We start from the raw sequence: 21,848 nt of genomic DNA on the forward strand, positions 1-21,848 counted from the left end.
GGTGAGTGTCCCGGAGGGTCCGGCAGCGGGGAAACGCTTATCACACATGCCTTGTCATGTCACAAATGCCTGAAAAAGGTACGTACCTACCTAATCCGTAAAAGTAAGGGCAGCAAGGCAAGCGTCACTCACCCTTATCTAACATTTTAGAACACGGTCATCGTCCTTCCTGACAGACTAAGCTTATTAAATAAAAAGTAGGCTTTTTACAAGTCGCAGGTGCGAGGGTTTTTATTTTAGTACTTTGGCAATAAGTTACAAAAATCACATAAAACTAGGACAAAATATTGTAAAATTTACAGTAATGCGTCTACACAAAATGTACTAGTCTACGTAAACAATGCAAAACCTGTTTCAAAAATGATAGTTACCATCTTAAATTATATCTACCTAAGTAGGTACTTGTAATATAAAATGAGTAATATTATTGCAATTATTTCCAAGGTAGGTATAAAATTGCTTGTAGTCTCTTACACATCTACAATCAACGAACCCGTGCGACCAAAATACATGTCTAATAATTCGGACCGCTTTAAATTTAAACAAAATTTTGGCGCTAGGTATCTACTTAGTTTCTACAATAAGAGCGACCTAGATAAATACTTAAGTGTTCACCTGCACTTAACCCGTATAATTCTTTTCGATTTTCATTCTACGGCTATTGAAATCCGAGTGACGGTGTAAGTGTTAAATTATGGTTTATAATTATAAAATATATTAAGTATATATGAGCATAATTTCATTTAAAACTTATTTTTTATAGAATTGGCAACTAATTCCGAAATATTTGACCTAATTCGAAAGGTTCAATAAAGTTAGTTTTACCCTCTTAATACCTAATTAACAAGGTGTACCTACTGGAGCTAGGTGTTATCAGTTTATATACCATCTGACAAAGTTGACATGAAGTGGTCATAATAAATCTTGGATCATTGGGTTTTTGATGATGGTTTTATATATGGAATCGACTAGATATATAGGTACTTACTTAAGTAGGCATTCGGTACTGGGTTATCCGGTAGGTAGGTAGGTAGTAGGTAGGGGTGATATTCGGTTTGTATGAAAATATTATATGTATATCTTTAGGAAAGCACAGAACGCTTCATAAATAATTAAAGACCCATTCATTTTAGAACGTTAAAAAATAGGGTTTATTATTTAAACTTTACGAAACGCAATATTAGTATTTTAATAAGTAGGTAAGTGTTAAAATTAGAATATCTGAACTTCTGAAATATAGTTATACCATTTTTTGTGTCCCTATTGACTCAGTATTCAGTCCCATTTTGTGATGGTTAACGTATACCTACCTACCTACGTACTCATATTTAACTGCTGGGTCACAAGCAATTTCTGTTAAGGTAATCTAAGGTGGGTATAATATTCTATATGTAATTACTTAGCTCACAAAAAAAATGTTCTATGACTAATTTAATTATGCTATAAAATTATATTTCCCTTACAAAAAAATGGTTGATTTATTTGTTTAATTCGACTAAGTACATAAGTAAGTATATTAAATAACAGATATGTTTTGCAGGTTTTCTAGCTCAAGGAGCGGTGAAATAACGTTTAGCAAATATTTAGAGTTAAAACAGTGTAAAACCTACAAGGAATAATAAACGCCTCTTAAGAGATTTAGCACACAACGAAACATAGAACAAAATATAAATTTCGCAACATTCGATAATATAATCGTTTTAAGATCCGGCGCCAGTCTTAAGATTCGTCTATTATTACCGGAAAACGATGGATCAACAATGGCATCGTAGAATTTCTATAAGAGATAATAAATATAAATTTCAGGAGTTGTACATCACATAATACATATAAAAAAGGTCAATTTACATATTTTATTTTACTACTTAAACCTAAATTTGGTCATTGTAAAGCTACACTTTAATCCAGGGATGATATTCCATATAAAAGCAGCTACCTTAAATAACAAGCTAATTTGATCGTACCTATTTCATAAATTTTATACTTCGTTTTTTTAGTATTAGAAAGAAGGTAAGCGATCTTGACGTATCTTTTTATTGAAAAACACTTTTGAAAAATAAGTCACAGCAAATAGTAACAATTAGCAAGGACATTATGATCATTTACATGCTTTTGGTATCATAAGTAACAGTTACTGTTTTTTAAAACGTTTTTCGATAAAAAGACTCGTCAAGATTGTCTACCCTTTTTCTAATGCTAAAAAAAACGAAGTATAAGCAAGTTATAATTTATTAAGTCGATGTCAGGTAACATTCCAATTAAAATGTTAGCAAGCATCTAACATACCTATTAATAGACTAATAGGTACTTGACCTTTTGTAGTAGTCACAGAAACCACGATTTTTTAAAATCTTTTGGTTTTGATTTCAATCTGTATTTTTATTAGTGGTTGATAAATAAAATTTTGTTATGATGTAAACAAACAATCTGAACGAGAAATAGTTATAGGTACTTAGGACTAATTAAACTCTCTAACTTATTAATTTAAAATTTTAATGACAAGTAACATTATATCTTAAATATTTAAATGGTAAATATGTATAATCGGACGCTGATGGGATAAAATTACATGACATAATGCTTAGTCTAATAATGAATTATATGTAAACCTACTGAAATATTAAAGCTTGGAACACGCGGTCGCCACCGCTTATATCAAAACTATCCGAGTTCGTTTTAACCACTGTTGTTTCTATGGTTGAAAAAACTGTTTTTAATGCCTGATGAACTTTTTTATACAACTAGTATGAAAAAGTGGATACATAAGTTAGGGAACCGACCCTGCCTAGAAGCGTCTCTATCTTGATCTTAACTTGTCTACACACGATTGTATTGTTATTCTATTTATTTCAACAGGTGACGAAACCAGATGGACCTACATGCTTGTGGAGATTTGACAAGATTGGGATACTAGAGGTCAAAACTCTTACCGGTTATCATAAAAGCTTAGTCCTAGTAACCATAATCCTTGAACATATGTGTTGCATGTCTGTAGCACAGAAAACTGCCATGTTAGACCTATCTAAAACAGCGTTTTTCAACCTGTATAATGTATGGCGCGACCCCTAAAGCTCCGTATATAAGCTCCTTGGTCGTGACCAACTCGATTTTTTTTATAGTCGGCCGTTGGAGGTTATTCTAATTTTTTTGTAGTATTTTACTTTCCTCACAGTCGAAATGAAAAGTAGAGTGTCTAACTCGGGTGAAATTACCCATTTCACCTCGAACTATTGGTGCTCGAACGAAGTGAGAGCGCCGAAGAAGTGAGATATATCTCGGGTGAAATGAGTCACTTTCCACCCTTGGTTATCAATCTACTATTATTTTAGTTAATTTTGCTATTTTCATATTGACACCTGGCGATCCTCATACAGAGGCTTTACGACCCCCCAGAGGCTCGTGACCTACACGTTGAAAAGCGCTGTTTTTAACATGTTTAACGAGTTTTTGGTAAGGCCATCATAGTATAAAGATTAGAGGTCTTGACTGGAGCAGTTGTGCGTGTCAAACGCTCTTGGTGGCACCTCTTCGTAGGGCGTCACGTGCGCCGACGCAAGTTCACGCGCCACCCTCTCTGCTGCACCGAGCACGCGCAGAAGGTTTTGTCCAGCCAGCTTCTTTAGATCTTCAATGCTCCAGCCTGCCTCCATCAGCTCGGCAAAGAGTAAAGGGTATGACGATACGTCCTCTAACCCTTGTGGCGTACTGTGAGTAGAATTATAATTTGATATACTGATTTTCAAATATTTAATTTTAGTAGGGCTACCATCCCATCTTTGGGATACACATAAACATATAAACTACGGGCATATCTATTAAAGTCTAATGCTTTGTCTATGTTGTGGACCAAGTGCCCGGGCATTATGAAAAATGACCAATACGTATGAGATGGCAATTTGATAATAACTTTTCAAAATAATTAAATTGCCCGGACATTATAACTAATGCTAAAAATAAATAATGTCCTTACCTACTAATCACTTGGTCCATAACATCAACACGTTTGGCAATGCATAGGTTGGCTAACGCACAGGTCTTATACCTACTAACAATAAAGATTTTGTTTCTGCGGTGTCATTAACCGCACTCTAGGAAACCGCGCCATTTTGATTACATATACATCGTTCTAGTGACGTCATGCACCGTTTTATTACGGCCGCTATATGACTGCACTTCTGATCCTAGGAAACCAAAGCTGAAGTTCAAAATTCAAACTTCGTTTTGTGCCGTCCCGCTCACGCTAATAGTAGGTATGGTATATAGGTAGGTTACATATTTGAATATCGAAAATTAAAATATCTACCTACGGGTAAAATGTCGATGTTCAAAATATCGAATAATTAAAAATGACGATAACTGTCAAATATAATAAATATCACGGGACAAATAAATATAATAATATAAATATTTATTTATTTATTAAATATAAGATGTGATACATGTCAACATATCGTCACTACTCTGAAAAAGTCTCGTACCTATCTAAAATCAATAGGTATGTCGACAAAATTGAACCTTGACGATAATGTTCATATACAGTTCACTCGGAAAAATATATATTTTGAGGTACGAGATTTTTTTAAAGTTGTGTCTATATTTGAATGTCAAGAATTAAAATATAACGAATACTTCTAGCACTTGCCGGCCGCTCGGCATGTGCGTTGTTGTGGTCACGGTTCTAACTTAACCGAACCAAATATTTCGTAATTCATCATTTTACCAAAATGTCTGTAAAGGTCAATATAGGTTAAGTTAGTATTGCGCCGAAACGGAGCTCCGTCGACCTCGTCACGTGATAGTTCATCCTATGACAATCGATATTTATATCGTTCGATGCCACTTTTGTAGATAATTAGATTTTCGATATATGTACTGGACGTAGGTTATCTAACCATTCGATAATATAAACTTAGGTACGATATTTTAATTTTTGATATTTCATTCAATACAATCAATATTAAAATTTTCGATATTTTGAAAATCGAAATTTTACCCGTAGATAATATTTTAACTTTCGATATTCAAATATGGAACCATTTAGGTAGCCTCTCTCACGCAGTTATATGTTAGAGTAAGCAAAGGCTATTTCCATTTTATTCTATCATATGACTGCGTTCCGTTCCGTGCACATATGACGTGTGTGACGGCACTTGATAAACATGTGGACGCGGCATTTACCTATACTATAGGTCATAGGTCCTATAGATTGTAAATTTGAAGCTCGACAACGGTTGTTTTCTCAAGTACCTACCCTATTGGGTTGTTTCGTACCAAGTTAAAAAAAGGACTAACTAAAAAAAAACCAATAGCAACTACTTGTCTTTACTCAAAAGAAGCACTTCTAACACAGATTAATTAATAATTAATAGATTAAAAAGGGGTAATCTGTGACTACTTACTAGTTAATGCCGTCATAGCCTGCACCGAGTCCTACACTCTCAACTCCAGCGATGTCGCGAATATGGTTAATATGAGCTGCAAACAAAAAAAAAACATTTATGTGCTGTGGCGGGTTCTCATAACAACTCGATTCCGGATGGGTTCTCTATATTTTCATCACTCGATCACAACTCATTAGTTTCATTTTTTTGCTTCGGGTAGTCTATCGAAAATTTTCTCGCTATTGTAAATAAATAGTCATAAGTACATCTTATCACTATCGATAATATTTAGTACCTACTTATCAAATATAACTATTTTTTACGTTTGTAGGTAGGTTACAAAACTACAATCCTCACATTTATTCAATTTCAATTTGGCAGCACAGTGGTTCCACTTTCCACTGTTTGGTTTGACAATGAAGCCAGCTTTAGCTGTCCGCTACCTGAATGATAAATGCGAAAGTTTGTAAGTCTGTTCGTTTGTTTATTTATTTGTTATTTCATCACTTCTAAACCCCTAAACCGATTTAGATGAAATTCAGTATACAGATAGACAGAGTCCCGAGGAAGGACATAGGATAGTTTTAATCACGGAAAATTGCATAGTTCTCGCGGGATAGTTAAAACTAAATTCTACGCGGACGGAGTCGCGGGTAACGGCTAGTTATTCTATAATAATATGAAGTCGTGTATCCTGCAATTAAATTTTGCAACTCTTTTTGGACTTGCGCACACAAAGTGTTCGGAAATACCAACTTATAGTTGACATTGTCAAGTCCGGATGAAAAACATGTATAGGTAGTGCTCCGAGAATTGAAGTGGATGATTACACACACACAGCTACAAAAAGAACAGTTTGCACAAAAGGATAATGAATTAAATAAATGAGTAGGTACATATACCAAATCCTGCTGTCATTACACGACATGTTGTATGTAGCTGTGTGTGTTCACTTCAATTCTCATGGCGCTACCTATACCTAGGTATGTTGTGTTGGGTTTACCTTTAATTGTTAATTTAATTTATTATGACCGAAATTTATTCTTGACTCCAAAGAAATATAAACTATTTATTTGGTTATCTTATCACAAAAGGAAATAAATATAAAACTAAAACTGACTTATTTTAACCCTAAACTGTATTTGTACAAATATCACCAAGATCGCTACTATTGGGCAGGGTGTCCATAAGGCTGGCTGCATTTCCTTGTTGTATGGCAATACCAATACGTTTACTGAGGAAAGAGCCAGCCCTATAGTCACCTGTGGAACGAACAAGGTTCTATTTAAAAAAATATATATAAATATTATTTATTACGGAAAAGGTGCGAAATTAATACGGCAAGATGTAAATAACATTAACATTATTTACCTATAGCATCCTGAACAGTAGCAGTTTCCTTGCAGGTCAGAAAAGAAGTGTAAAAGTTGACCATAATGAGGCCTTTGTTCGCTGCCAGCAGGCGCAACACTGTGTCGGGCACGTTGCGCGTAACGTTGCAGAGCGCGCGCGCAGACGAGTGAGAGAAGAGCACCGGCGCGCGCGACGCGGCCAGCGCATCCCGCATCGTGCGCTCCGACACGTGGGACAGGTCCACCAGCATACCCAGCCGGTTCATTTCCTTCACCACCACCTACGCAACAATACAGTATTTGTTTCTGTTTTTGCTTGGTATGTTTTGAGATATTTCAGTTTTTTTTAAATCACATTGAATTAAATTTTCTAAACGTTCACTAAACTCGACAAACTCACGTTCGCTAAACATGGAATATATCTATATTTTCAAAATTCTATAAAAGTAAATGGCAACTTCAAGAGTTATCAAATACCCCATCGAGATGTTGACACCACTAACTGACACAGGTATTTAAATTAAAATGAATCCTAAGATAGTGTACCAAACCCAAACTGAAGGATAAATAACACAAAACGATAAAACCCGGCTTATGTCCGATTCACTTACTTACACGTAGCACTTAGATACTGTATTTAAATGGATATCAAAAAGATTATGATGGATCTTTTTGGTTGATATTATGCGGACAGCCATCCTTTTAAACAATTGATATTTTAATAGCTTTTCACAATTTACCAACTGCCCTCCCTTTTGATTTCTATCTATCTCATAAAATTGCTTTCTGGGCCGCAAAGGATTCTTTTATATCTATTATATGTTATTTATTATTTATTGATTGTATCTATTAAAATAAACTACATAAGTTAGTAGTCGTTATGATAATTTTTAATTGTATAAAACTCCTTAATGTTTCTTTGTTTGTATATACTATTAACACCACAATAGTACCTAAACAATATAGAAAACAGGTATTCAGAGAACATTTTTCAAGGTACGCCTCCCTATCCTAATCGATTTAGTAGGTACTCAAGAAATATACTAATCTTTATCAATATAAACTACTTTTTATCCCGAGAGAATATATCTACAAAGCTCCAGTGAGATGCAGACCAAATTCCGGGCAATATCTAGTAAATTATAATTGCATTTCATTCGTCTGCTTTACATGCTTAATGTACTGCAAGGTAACCAAGCTATTGTTCTTTCCTTCCGTTTCGAAGAAAGTTTGCCTAGGTTAATTAATAGGTAGCTGGGCTGCGTTCGTCGAATACAATACGTAGGTACAATGAGGTGAAATGGACGTTGAAGCGGTGAGTCTGAAACAGCCCGCGGTACATTTGCCAACCGCGCAGGCATTTCCATGGCGTTTGCGTCTGGTGTAATAATTTACTATTATGGATAGTCTTCCACATCGGGTTCAATGACGGCGACCCTGACTAAAACAATATAACTATTTATTTTATAAAATTTATGTAAACTATGTGTATTGTATGTATGAGGGCATGGATCTTTCTTTTAAAATTTGACGTTAGATATCGAGTGTTTTATGTAAGCGTCACAGAGAAATGGCCAAAACAAAACATCAAATCTCTACGGGATACTATCAAATATGCTCTCAATAATCTCGATGTTATTATACTCATACGTACCTCCTCATCATACTAATGTTCTCGAAAGTAGTTTAAATACTTAACCGGCCTATTACGCACCTACGCAGACTTAAAAGCTCCATCTGTTCTATTATTGGTAACGTTACTTTAAGCGGCAGCGTGGCTTTTAGGGTTATCAGAGGGGGAAATCGTATAAGTGGAATCTTTTATTCCATCATGTCAAAGGCACAGTAAATTGAAAACAGTACACAGGGAGTCGATTATAAACATATCATACTGCAAAAAACCTGTTCGAGAATGGTGATAAATTGATCTGAATTTGAAATACAGAAGAAAAGATTTATGCCTGACAACATGCTTAGGAAAAATAAATAAATAAAATAAAATAAAAATGTGCATACCTATCACGAAATCTAATATATCTATTTATCTAATATATATTATTTAATATATAATATTTTTAAATGAGCGATTCTTGCGACCCCCGCTCCGGGTCGTAGCTGGTTCATCAGGTGGCGCTGGCCATACAGCGGGGAAATGCGGCTGGCATTATGGGCACCTTTGAGCCGGGTACGACGCGGAATGGTGGTTTTTAGCTTGTAGTTTAGGTCTTAGTTTGTAGTTTATATTAAAGGTTTAAGTTGATTTTATTTTGTTTATTTTAATTTTAGTTGACATTGTTGGTTCGATGAAATTTGGTATGTAGGGGTTTTCGGGGATGAAAAATCGATCTAGCTTGGTCTTATCTCTGGGAAAACGCTTTTTACCGAGTTTCAGTCGCCCAGTTACTAAGGTCAATAAAGATTATTCTACGTTTATGCCATTATTGTTTCTTCCTAGTTGCGATTATGTACAATATTAATTCTACACATATGCATTTGATCACATTCGTAATTCTTCACTATCAGTATTTTTTATACTCTTCCGTTTCTTACTATTCGCGATTATAGTTGACGCACGACTCACTGAAAATTTATTGAAGTTGTACAATTATTATTGTACCTAATAAAAGTTTTAAGAGTTAAATATTTCAACTATGTCATTGTATAAATAGAGTTGTTTTTTTGCACTTTCTGTTTTACTAAAAGACTTAGGTATTCCTACTAAATACCCTTAACGTTGGTGCTACGTGTATGCTACGTCTTGTCTGCAGGAAAGCAATCAACTCTCAGACATTTCTTTATTCAGACATTTTATATTGAGCAAGATTATGTACATGCTGCATGCTGTAATAAATTTAGATTTAAGGTGTACATTTTGCATACTGTAATTTAGCTAAATGTGTCCTGGAAATTATAATACATATTTCAGACCTTTTGCTAACCAAATTTAATGCAAATAAATAAATGAATATCGGCTAAAAAAACACGTTTACAGCCAAAACCGTAAATATAATGAAAATATTTAACTTGCAAGCATTTTTTACCCTAACATTCTGCTTGAAAAAATAACATTTCTCTTGCAGTTCTTTGTTGTCAATCTAATGATGTTCGTCATTTGTAAAGTTCGTAAGTGATGCTCACAGGGCCTGTGTTACACGCAGTGAGTGGTTTCAACAAAAGAAAATATTTCGAAAAGTATCGTTGCATGGAAAACAAAGAGTTTGCTTCGCAAGCAGCCAGAGTTGATACAAAGCGAAATATTGCGGTGAGGCAGGATGTTTATGATTATGGCATACTCACTACTCGACGTCTCAATCTTTACGGTTTCTTTTTGAGTACCTGCTTTAATATGACTTCGAATACGGATTATTTTACTCAGTTTTACTTAGAAATAAGTTATACGATATGGAGATAAAAGAATAGTCGCATCAGAGTCACTATGTATCTAATCTCATACTTTAACTTCTAAGCTTTAATAATTTACTATTATAATATTAAGGTTATGTTATATAATGGTACTAGCTTTTGCCTGCGGCTTCGCTCGCGTTAAATTTGGGGTAACAAAGATTTAATTTCTACGAATCTTTTTTCGTGTTTTGATTGATTTTTGGGAAGATTACCTATATGGAAATACAAATACAGATAGACATTTGAGACAGATGGTGCAAATTTTCGAATTAAAAAATCGACCTACATAACTACGAACAAACTACATAATCATAATTCATACCAACTTTGAACTCCAGCTGTTTCACATATTCAGGAGTAGAATTTAGAAAAACGTTAAAGTGCCTACGTGTTTCTTTTGACCGCAACTTCGTGCACGATAGTTATTAGATAAAATTCCCGCGAGATAAGAATAAGTAAATACAATAGAAAGCTACACAGCTTTTATTTTTTTTATCTTTATAGCTATATCAGTCTTTCATTAAGTCGTGTGTATCATCAAAACTCAACGTACATCACTGTAAAATTACGTACCAGGTTCCCTCATGAGCAGACGACCTTGGCTATAGCATCAGGTGGTGTCTATCATATGAATTGTCATTGAAAGAAATTTAATAATCTTGCAAAGTTTCTTGTGTGTTTTAATGACACGGAGTTCGTTCCTGCGGAGACGATCCTGGGCGGACCACCTGGATGTCACTGCCAGATTATTGTATTGTCTTGTCACCAGATTTACATAAGTATTCCAAATCTGCAGTCCTTAGGTTAATTAGTTTAGCTTGTGCGTTTTATGATTCAGTTAGTTAATCCTCTTTAAACGTTATATCCCGTGGGAATTTTGGGAAATCTTGAAACAGTTTTAACCTGTTAGTGTTATCTAGGTACCTGCATGCCAAATTTGAGGTCTCATATTTATAATTACGGAGTTAAGGCCGCTTTGAAGCGAAAATATAAATCCCATTTATTCCCTATCACGAGGGAATTTCTAAAAATCGCTTTTTACCTACCTACCTCTATGACTCTCTAGAAATATATGTTTCAAATATCAAGTCTCTAAATCAACTAGTTGGCTAGTATAAAATAGTACGCCTTATTCTTTATCCCGTGGGAATTTCGGTAAATTATGAAAATTGATTTTAGCTGTTAGTATTAGCTACTTGCATGCCAAATTTGAAGTCTCTTAATAATAGTTACGGAAATAGGGTCATTTGGAAGTGAAAATATAAATTCCATTTATTCCCTATCCCGTGGGAATATCGAAAAATCCTGAAAACGGTTTTTAGCACTTAGTATTACCTATTTGCATGTCAAATTTGAAGTCTCTTATAATTATAGTTAGGTACAGAAATAGAGCTATTCAGAAAATGTAAATCCAATTTATTCCCTATCCCATGGGAATTTCAAAAAATCCTGTAAACCATTTGTAGCAGTTTGTATTACTTACTTGCATGCCAAATTTGAAGTCTCTTATAATTATAGTTACGGAAATAGGGCCATTTTAAAGTGAAAATGTAAATCGCATTTATTCCCTATCCCGTGGGAATTTCGAAATATCCCTTCTTAGTGTACCTTTATGTCACTTAAGGTATATGTATGCCAAATTTCAAGCGTTTATCTTCAGCGGTTTGGGCTGTGCGTTGACATATCAGTCAGTCAGTCAGTCAATCAGGACTTTGAATTTTATAAAAGTATATAGATATATCGGTAAGATGACCCCCCCTTGTTGACCGGCTTGCCTGGCCGGAGAATGGCATAAACAAAATTGAACGTTTTATTTGGTGTGTTAAGAACTTTCCAATGGCAGAAAAGTCTTTAATAAAAGGGATCGGACGATAAATCCAGTCCTAACGAGCTTCCTTTAAGAATAAAGAGATTACAACTTCTTAAACAGAAATGAGTAGATAAGTCGAAATTTTGGCGCGGTACAAAAGCAAAATATTAATGTAATAAAAATTACAAAACTCATTTCGTTAAGTTCCGTCGTTAAAATAGGAATTAAATTAAAAGTAAATTGGTTCTTTCTTAGAACATTCCGGGAATAAAAATTTAGTTTCTTCAGAATATAAAATATTAAAGTTTCATAATAGTAATAAAAACGGATTAGGTAGTCTCGTTTTTAATCGTGAACAAATGTTATCACGCAAAGCCGTTACTGGGTTGCTTCAAGTTTCATTACCCTATTTAACATGAGAAAAAATCGAATTAGATGATCCGCTAGCTTAAGAAGTAGGTACCATTCTCTCTCTTGTCCAAGTCACTGAAAGCCATACCAGTAAACAAAAAACTAACAATTACCTTTCCAAAAGGAGTGAGTCCACCGCGTGGCGAAGGTTCGACGCGGTCCGTAGAAGCGCACTCAGCCCACGGGGTGTCACAGGTGGAAGTCAGCGTGAGGTACCTCACCCCCACTTGGTATAGCGTCCTCAGCACCCCGAGCGAGCCGCCGATGGCGTGTCCCCCCTCCACCCCCACCAGTGAACACATGCGGTGGTTCGCGTGCGCCGATACTATATCTGCGATCACACATGATTACACTCACCAAAAACTTGGATAAATAACGACACGCCCCGATAAAACATCCCTATGCTATTGTGCGGTGAAGCGCTTCTGTAGCTTTCGAATTCAGGACATTATTTCGAGAGCCAACAAACTACCCGCTGCACAATAAAGGACCCACTAGTGTTATTTAAATTTGGCAAAAAGAATGTCTGAGCTTGATTTTAAATAAAATACTTACACCGTCACGGAATGAAAATTGCGCCCCAAGCTTGAATTTAAAAGCGAGGCACAGCGCACAGAACATATTTTTTGGGGAAGCACTGGGTGTTAAGTGCCTTAACTTTTAAGTGTCGACTTTCTCAAAGTAATAATGTTCAGTCATCAAACATTTATGTTAATTTGCATTTGGAGGAAGTTAAGTAAAACAATGTTATTATATTTTTAATCCAATAGGCATTATGTTTTTAGATTTAACATATTACAAATATCTGTTTGTACAAATTTCCATTTATCTAACTAACATTTATTAATTGCACCTAAATTTTATTATTTTGGCACAAAATATTAATTAGCAACTCCAAGGAAACGTTAATTCAAATTGAGCTTATTTAAATACCTAAACTACCTAAACAATGAAACAAAAAGAAACTCGCCGATGGAAATTAATTAAAACCATTTAGGGTTTTTTAAGTCACACAGTCAAGACAATGAGTTTTTCATGCAAATTCTGAAATGAAAAGAGTAGATTACAAAAAATACATCTGATTCTACAGCTGCGCTATTATTATAATCTTCAACTTACACAGATATGCTATTTTTTTTAAATCCGTGTGTAACACTTACATTACACAGGAGTTCTGAGAGTTGTAGTAAGTAGGTACATAACTTTTTCACTTCTTCTTTCTCATAACATAAAGTTCGTATTAAAGCTGGATGCAGGTTAGGCTGCATAAAATAATTATTAATTTTTAACATTCTAGTGCGTAAGTAAATATTTATATGTATAGTAAAACCTTCTACTAAGACCACGGCAGTCAGACACAAACATCTTACTTTATAAAAGATTTTTTATATATAATTCGTGTTCTATTATAATATTAAGTTAATTAATTAAACGAGGCAATAGTACGAGTAGTAATGTTATTATATAAATAGAAGTACATGAAAAACAAAAGGTTGCAAATTAACACTTATTTTCACTGTTTTTGTTTCATGTCCTCATCGCAACCGAAGCAGAGGAACTTGCAGACATTAACAATCTACTATTCTAATAACCATGCATAAAACGCACATCGTTATGCCTTTGTTGGTTCAAACTACTATACATATTATGTGTATTATAAATTATCAGGCAGGCAGTTAAGCCATGTATCTAGCTGTTCCGGATTCTTTGTATTGTTAACGAGCCATTGGATCGTGCTGAGACTACATGTTCTGGTAATTCTTGATCACTCTACACAGAAACGAGGATTGTTGTGCGATCGTTCAGTAGATAGCTTTTGTGCCGCGCATTTTCACTAACGAGCAGTCGACAAATTTTGTACAAATTGCCAGCATCATTAACATTTTTTAGTTGCTGCCTAGCCTGGCACCTTTTTAGCAATTCTACGAGTATGAAGACTAACTAAGTACCTACATAAAAGGAATATCTTTAATGTAAAGCATATTTTTCAACAATACGGACTTTTTGAAATCGTTTATCAAGAAAAATATGAAATTAGCTTACTTTAACAAAGCATACTACTATATAATATATACTACTATATACTGTCTATATTGTATTTTACTATATGGTTTTACTCACAAATACCAAAAATATCGATAAATGATTTTGAAATCCTCTCGTTTTGCCTTAACGTATGTATATGGAATATGTCTGAAATAAACATTAATCTGGGGGCACGGGAGTGCCCCCGCCAAGTCGAGCAAAACAAAAACAAAGGCACGGCCGTACCACACTTTTCTCGCAGCCATTCAAGCTATTTTCAACATGATTACTATTATATCAAGTTAATTTTCCGGTCTAATATACAGAACTGCCCCATTCCGACAGCTTATTTATATGTACGGAACGCTTGGTGCGCGAGTCTGACTTATACTTGGCCGGTATTTTGTAGAACGTTGCACTAGAATATAAGTTTCATACTTGTGTATTGAACACTATGTGCAACACAACTGGAAGTACTTGAACTTTTAATTTTAGTACCTCATTTGATTGTGTAACAAGTAAAGATAAAACGATTAACAGTTGTTCATGGTTCGCATTTATTTACTTTACATATATTTTCATCTCTCCTGTTCGGAAAGTTTGATCTTCATGGGTAGATAGCCGGGTGGAAAATTGCGTTTCCATCTCTAGGGTGGAAAGTATTTTTTTTTTAATTTTTCGATTAGCCACGGAGTCGAAGAGAATTGAGTTACGTCAATGACACTTTTTTTTCACGTTTCGGCGTGGCCATCTAGATGCACGTCGTGACCAAGGAGTTTATATACAACACTGGAGGTTGAACGCCGAACATCCGTTTAAAACTAAGAAGTTTGATCTTTATTACGTCACGAACATATTCCATCTCTTTCTTTAGTTAGGTTAAGAAAGAGATGGATGTCATTCGTGAAATGTGAAAGAAAGAGATGGAATATAAGTAATAAAGGTCAAACTTCTTCGTTCGGCGTTCTACCTTCAGTTTTGTAGGTAGGTATATAAACTCCTTGGTCGTGACCAACTCGATTTTTTTTTATACTCGGCCGTGACAAGTGGCCAGGTCGAAAAGGTACTTGGAGGTTGGATATAAGTAAATTCAATTTACTGAATACTGAAATTTAATTGAATGTTATTCTTATTTTTTGTACTATTTTACTTTCCTCATAGTCGAAATTAAAAGTAAAGTGTCTAACTCGGGTGAAATTACCCATTTCCCCTCGAACTATGAAAACTAATGAAATTATTTCCACCCTTGGTTATCAATCTACTATTGTTACAGAATGTAGACCGTGATATCTTTAATGAGTTCCCGATAGTTGCATGCGTCATGATTGCAGGTAGACTGTAGAATATGCTTAAGTACAAGAGTCTGTGACCGTACTGCGTCCAAATATCGGGAACTTATTAAAGGTCACAGGTTATGAAGATCTGATCTGATAAGCGGCTTCCATACAGAGAGTTTGGGATTAAATTTTAATGACCTAAAATAATTACTTTGTTCTGGTTAAAGTCACAGGCTCACGGTGGATGCAAGCCGCTTCCAACCGAGGCAACTGGAGGTCTAAGGGGAAGGCCTGGTATGCGTTCATTTCGCAACTAACGTTTGGCAAACTGTTTCATTTCGCAACCTTGCATTTCGCAAACTCTATAACTGTAAATATTTTAGGATTTATTTCAGGGTCATCGTGTAGAACCTTTTAGGTTAGGTTAGGTTAGTTTTTATAAAAATCCTGAAATATTTACAGTTTCAGAAATATTAAACAGTTAAAATGAAAAGTTGGGAAATGAAACAGTTTGCCAAACGTTATTCGCCGAAACATTAGTAAACCGGGAGGCCTATGTCCAACAGTGGACGTCTTATGGCTGATAATGATGATGATCAATTACATTGCTCACCCGCGACCTCAAAAATAAAGAAAAAGAAGGTAGCGGGTGAGCAAGGTAATTGTTTTATTTCAGATCACGGTCCCCGTGGCAAATATATTAAGAACGATTAAGTGGATATGTAAATACCGTCAGCAGAAGTGCATAGCGTGAGCTGTGGATGGTACTTGTCCGTGAGCCGTTGTATCAGGTCGATCTGTTCGAACGTCAGCTGCACCGCGTCGCGATGTTGCGCGTCGCAAGGCACGTACGCGGCCCAGAACTGCGAGTACGACACAAAGTTGATTAAATATCACGCACGACGCCACATCGTCCCGAATAAGAATGCGACAAAATGGAAATTCTTTATTCTCCATGAAAATGCGGGAAAATTTTAAATTGCTTCCTTTGAAGCTGAAACGATAATGATATTCTAAAGCGATACTCGTTCGTACACGTTTGTAGCTTGTCTACATTTTTGAGATCCATGTACAGTGTTTACTGCCTAGGTTCATAATGTATTGTTAACATATTCATATATTGAAAACTAATTCTTTCTGATCAAGTACGTATGTATCTTTTCTATGCATGCGTAAAGTTGAATTGTACATTAGGTATATGCCGTCTCAGTAACGAGTAACGACTAAAGGAGAAGTAACCAAACAGGTCACCTCTCTGCATGCTCATGGAGAGTTGGCATGAATATGAAACTATTTATGAAAATTCCGCTTAACATGTAGCAATAATTTTAAATGCTGAAATTACCACTTAACTCCCGGGAGTGTACCTGTGCTTCAGGACATTAATAAATCGGCCAAATTGGCATAAAATCCTTGCGTTTACGACGTTGTTGTGCGCTTTAATAATTGTGATTGGGCGCCCAGGTATAACAGTCAAATATTTTATTACTTTAAAGTGTAAAAGTATACAGTCTTTAAACCTGAATGCTGCAGCAGAAAAGCTAATTTTCAGTTATTGGGAGATTAGTAAACAACAATATCTTTATGCATGTAAGCAGGTAAAGATAGACTCATTGCTCAAAAGTCGTAGAGGTCTACGGCGTAGCACCTGCTACGAACCTTGTTTTTGAAGAAGTTTAGTTGTATATAACAAACCATCGGTTTTTTTGTTTATTTAAAAAAATAGTATATTTTTCTTCCTTAAGCCCTGTTTAGACTCGCAAGAAAAATCGTGCAAGTAGTATTACATTGGTGCGCTGCATACAAGTTGCACCATATAGACTCTGACGAGCAAAAATAAAGGGTCTGTTACAAAATATGATGATAACTACAAAACCCGCTGTGATAGCTTTTTTGAGTAAAATGAGTTTAGTTAAGTTTTTTTGACGATGCCTGTTGCGGATATTACGTTGTTAAAGTAAGTATATTTGAGTTGCATAGATATTTTTTAATTAATTTTTATTTGTTAGTATAATATTTAAAGTGTAATATAAAAATTTTGTTCAGGGGCTACCCGAGATTTTCATCGATTTTTGACAAGTTTTCAATCGTATCTCCTACTTTTGCACTACAGATAGAATTATAAGTCAAACGGCTCTTTCTTCATCTTTTATCTCCATTTTTGCCTACCAGATTTTGAAAAAAAACGAATACTTAATTTTGTATGATTTTTTTAAACATTGTCTGAAAAACACTTATTTCGTATCTCTATTAACGTGAAAGATCTAACACATACGAAATCTACATATTTGGGTTCGTCTTTGACGTATCTAAAAACTGGTCGAGGGTTTTCATTTGAATAATTAATTTACACAAAAGTTATGGCCAGAAAACCAGTTTTGTGTTCAACTTTGATGCCAAATATCTCGAAGACAATGAACTTTAAAGTAAATATGGGATACTATATTGCTTAAAGCCGTTGTTGTTCATATAATAAGCTACAAAAAAAACATTAGAAAACTAAGGCATTCCGATCGAAGGTCATTGGGACAGGGATCCCCTTAAGTTAACGTATGCGTTGTAAAACTAGCTTCAATGTACTTTTAAATAAAAAAATATCTATTAATAGTTTAGGACCTATTACAATTTTAGTAACCGACCCTTTATTTTTGCTCGTCAGTTTATTTTGTAAGTTTGAACTGGGTTTTAGGATTGTGGTCCAGATTTTACAGCAAAGAAATAAAACACCCTTGTTACGATCATAATCCCACGCCTCTTCTTTGTTTGGGGAATTCGTTATCTAACGGAACTTCAAATGATTAAAATTCAAATCACCCCTTTGCGCTTGAAAAGTTTGAAAATGAAGTTGAAAGTTGGAAAATGAAAAGGTTATAGGTAATACTGTTATCGATCGAACCGATATCGCAAGAATAAAGTACCTATGCATCTCATTTCAACATCATATTAAATAACTCTTTAAAAAATATATCTTGTATGACCGTTTACTCTACAAGGTGCCTTATCTCCTAACGTGCTCCTTTGTAGGATTCTGTAGTCTTACAAGGTACCCTTAAAGTTTCATAATGTCCTCCCGTCCGTCCGTCTGCTCGTCCGAATATAGAAAGCTGTAATTTAACAGAAAAAAATACCGTATACGTAAAAAGGGGATGATTTTTTTGTGTCATTTATACCTACCTATTGTGTGGGATACGCTGGATAGGTCCTTTAAAACCATAATACGTTTGCTACATAATTTTTAAGGGTTCCGCACCTCAAAAAGGAAATCAGAACTTTTGGACGTATTAGTGTATCTATCGATATTTAAAACGCACTTGGCCTACCATCATTGTTACTGAGAATGTATGATAATAGGTTCCCTTACCTGACCAGCCACTCGCCCCTGCTTTAATCTCGGTAAATCAGTGTGGCTCCACGAGCTGGTAGCCCACGGCGATATCGTCCGCAAATCTTCATCGAATCTATAACAAAATCTACAGTTAAGGAGCGAAAAGAAGGCCCCTGTCAAAGAAGGTATCAGCTGCATGCAACAGACACAGATATCCTTTCTTTCTTTCCTAACCTACAAGTAATCAAGTGAGTACATTCTTGTACATATCAAACAACGGCTTACTCAGAGGAATACGGCATTTGTCTAGTTTTTATGTATTTTAGAAATTAAATCTTGACAATGCGTGTAACAGAGTAAAAATTATAAAAGTTTGAAATTCGAGATTAGACGGAGAAAGACATAGGTATTAGCATGTGAAGTCACATGCAAGTAGCGACATTCTTGCTGCATAAAGAAAAACGTTTTCTAAAAAGACAATGTTTTGATTTTTCGAACAATCACTATAAATTCAATTTTCTACCAAATTTTTTTTCTTCACTAAACTTTGTACCTATATTTAAATGTTTATAGTAATATAAAGGAGTCCTCTCATTCTGAAAGGAGGCCTGTGCCCAGCAGTGAGACGTATATTAGTTACTGTATAGGCTGGAAAGATGATGTTGTTGACGTGATTACCATTAATGAGTTCCAGATATTTTGATGCAGTTGCATGCAGAATGATCTCATACATCCCGTAACGAACATATAAAGTGTAAATAACCGTGAGTCATTAAAAACTTTTAATTAGTTTGTCAGATATTATATTATATTAATAAAAACACAAATGATTTGTCTCTGCCACACCACGGCAAACGCAAGTCAGGCCAAATTTTTGTGGTGCATTCATTTTGGTCACACCTTTTGCAGAGGTGGTAGGACCTTGTGCAAGGTCCGCCCGGATTGCTACCACCATCTTGCTCGCTAATCCTGCCGTGAAATAGCAGTGCTTGCATTGTTGTATTTCGGCGTGGAGAGTAAGACAGCCGGTGAAATTACTGGCATATGAGGTATTTATTATTATTTTTTGTATTTTTTTTTTCTTTAATTGTATAATATAGTTTTTAAGTTTTTATTTGTAATTATATTTTTATGAAAAAATGACTTTCTGCCAAGTTTCTTGCGGCGCATTCTTCTTGGCAATGATGGTCTTTCCGAAAGCGCTGGTAGTTTAAAAAAATGACGTGTAAAAGTGCCCATTGCGGCCTATTTACTGAATAAATCATTTGAATTTTGAATTTTTATCCCATCTTAGGCCTTTAGGTTGGCAACGCATCTGCAATCCTCCTTGTGTCGCAGGTGTCTATGGGCGGTGGTAATCTCTTACCATCAGGTGACCCACTTGCTCGTTTGCCATCCAGTCGAATAAAAAAAAAAGACCTTTATGATTGGATCTACCTATTATACTCTATGGGTAGGTACGTCGATAATAGGACTGTAAATTTACTATGCGGGTGAAAACAAATAAAGGAAACGGTAAATTTGTCGCTTTCGTTGCAATAGGAACGAAGTAATTGGGAAGAATTAGCAAAAGAGAATGTGTAATTAGAAAAAGACTTGCATAATTTTCTCTCGAAAGCAGACAAACGACTAGCTTAAGATACTCACAGACTGCCCAGAAAGGAATAGGAAATTAACTGGATTTAACATTTCTTATACAATATTGTAGCGATATTCAAGTATTTTTGGCCAAAATTGTGACTAAGCTACGTGTAAGAAAAAACTGAACCCGCGTTTAATTTCCACTTTTTTTAACGGATTGTAAGTAAAATTCTGGGTAATTTCGCTCTCAGTGTTTGAAAAGAATGTGATTGCGGAAAGATGAAAGTCGACTTAATAACGTTTATCTACTCGTTATCTTTAGAACCGCCCCTAGAAGGGACTGGAAATAGCGAAAATTGCGATTAATTTGATGTCTTTATTAGTTACTGTGCAATGGCACAGAAAAACAAATTTGATTAAGTAGGTACTTGTACTAATGAAATGTTCCTACGGCTAGGCTATAATATATTTTACTCGCAATTATTGTTCACGTAATTTGATATTGTGATTAAAATGCGAGAGCATAGTAACGCGTTTCTTTTTACTTGGTTTCCGTTATTTCATATCTACGTTGGTATTTTTATTTAGTACCTACGTAGGTTCATTGTAGATATTTATCCATAATTATGTATTCAAAAGTGTTTTCTTATGTAGGTTGGTTATGAAATAGGTATGCCATTGAACAAAACGTATTTTGGTGGCTTTTGTATACATAACGGCAAAAACAAGTAATTGTAAATCAGCCTTTGCTGGGTGAGATGAAACGTAAAGAGTATCCAACGGAATTCTATTACAAAGCCTCTGCTATCTGTCTGTCTATCAGTCGTAAGGCTGTATCTTCTGAACCATAAGGGAGATTATATACCTACAAGAAACGGCTTTATTGGTACCTTCGGTGGTACGGAAAGTTTATGCGAGTCCGACTTCCACTTATCCAGTTTTGTCAATTTAGTTATTCATAGACTGCAAATGCCACCACATTAAATATGCCACTACGAATATAACTTCTCAACTCAATAGGTCGGAAAGTTTTCTACATCATTCGAAATCTGCGCGTGAAAGCTCTTATATCCGCTAGCTTGGAATAGATTTTTGAAATTCGCACACCTACTTGGTGATAATGATAAATTATTTAATTATGAGAAACTAATTTTTACTCAAAAGTCTCTATAGCTTAATGAAATAAGAAAACGAAACAAAACAAAAACAACTTATAAAACTACTGGCTGTTGCCCGCGGCTGCGCCCGCGTAGAATTCGGTTATCGCGTGCTGTTCCCTCG

The 21,848-nt window shown here is 35.1% G+C and overlaps 1 protein-coding gene across 1 annotated transcript in view; it reads right to left on the reverse strand.

The window, feature by feature from the left end:
• Nucleotides 1-209: 209 nt before the first annotated feature.
• The window catches only part of LOC141426622 (uncharacterized), a 64,706-nt gene continuing 43,067 nt past the window's right edge, over nucleotides 210-21,848 (reverse strand). Inside the window, exons 5-10 of the mRNA XM_074085658.1 lie at nucleotides 19,023-19,119; nucleotides 16,392-16,524; nucleotides 12,473-12,690; nucleotides 6,753-7,014; nucleotides 5,400-5,475; nucleotides 210-3,705 (exon numbers count right to left, since the gene is read on the reverse strand). Coding sequence (XP_073941759.1) covers nucleotides 3,474-3,705; nucleotides 5,400-5,475; nucleotides 6,753-7,014; nucleotides 12,473-12,690; nucleotides 16,392-16,524; nucleotides 19,023-19,119 — 1,018 coding nt within the window. The 3' untranslated portion in view covers nucleotides 210-3,473. The remainder of the gene's footprint in view (nucleotides 3,706-5,399; nucleotides 5,476-6,752; nucleotides 7,015-12,472; nucleotides 12,691-16,391; nucleotides 16,525-19,022; nucleotides 19,120-21,848) is intronic.

The sequence above is a fragment of the Choristoneura fumiferana genome, chromosome 3, assembly GCF_025370935.1.
Source record: "Choristoneura fumiferana chromosome 3, NRCan_CFum_1, whole genome shotgun sequence".
Taxonomy (NCBI): Eukaryota; Metazoa; Arthropoda; class Insecta; order Lepidoptera; family Tortricidae; genus Choristoneura; species Choristoneura fumiferana.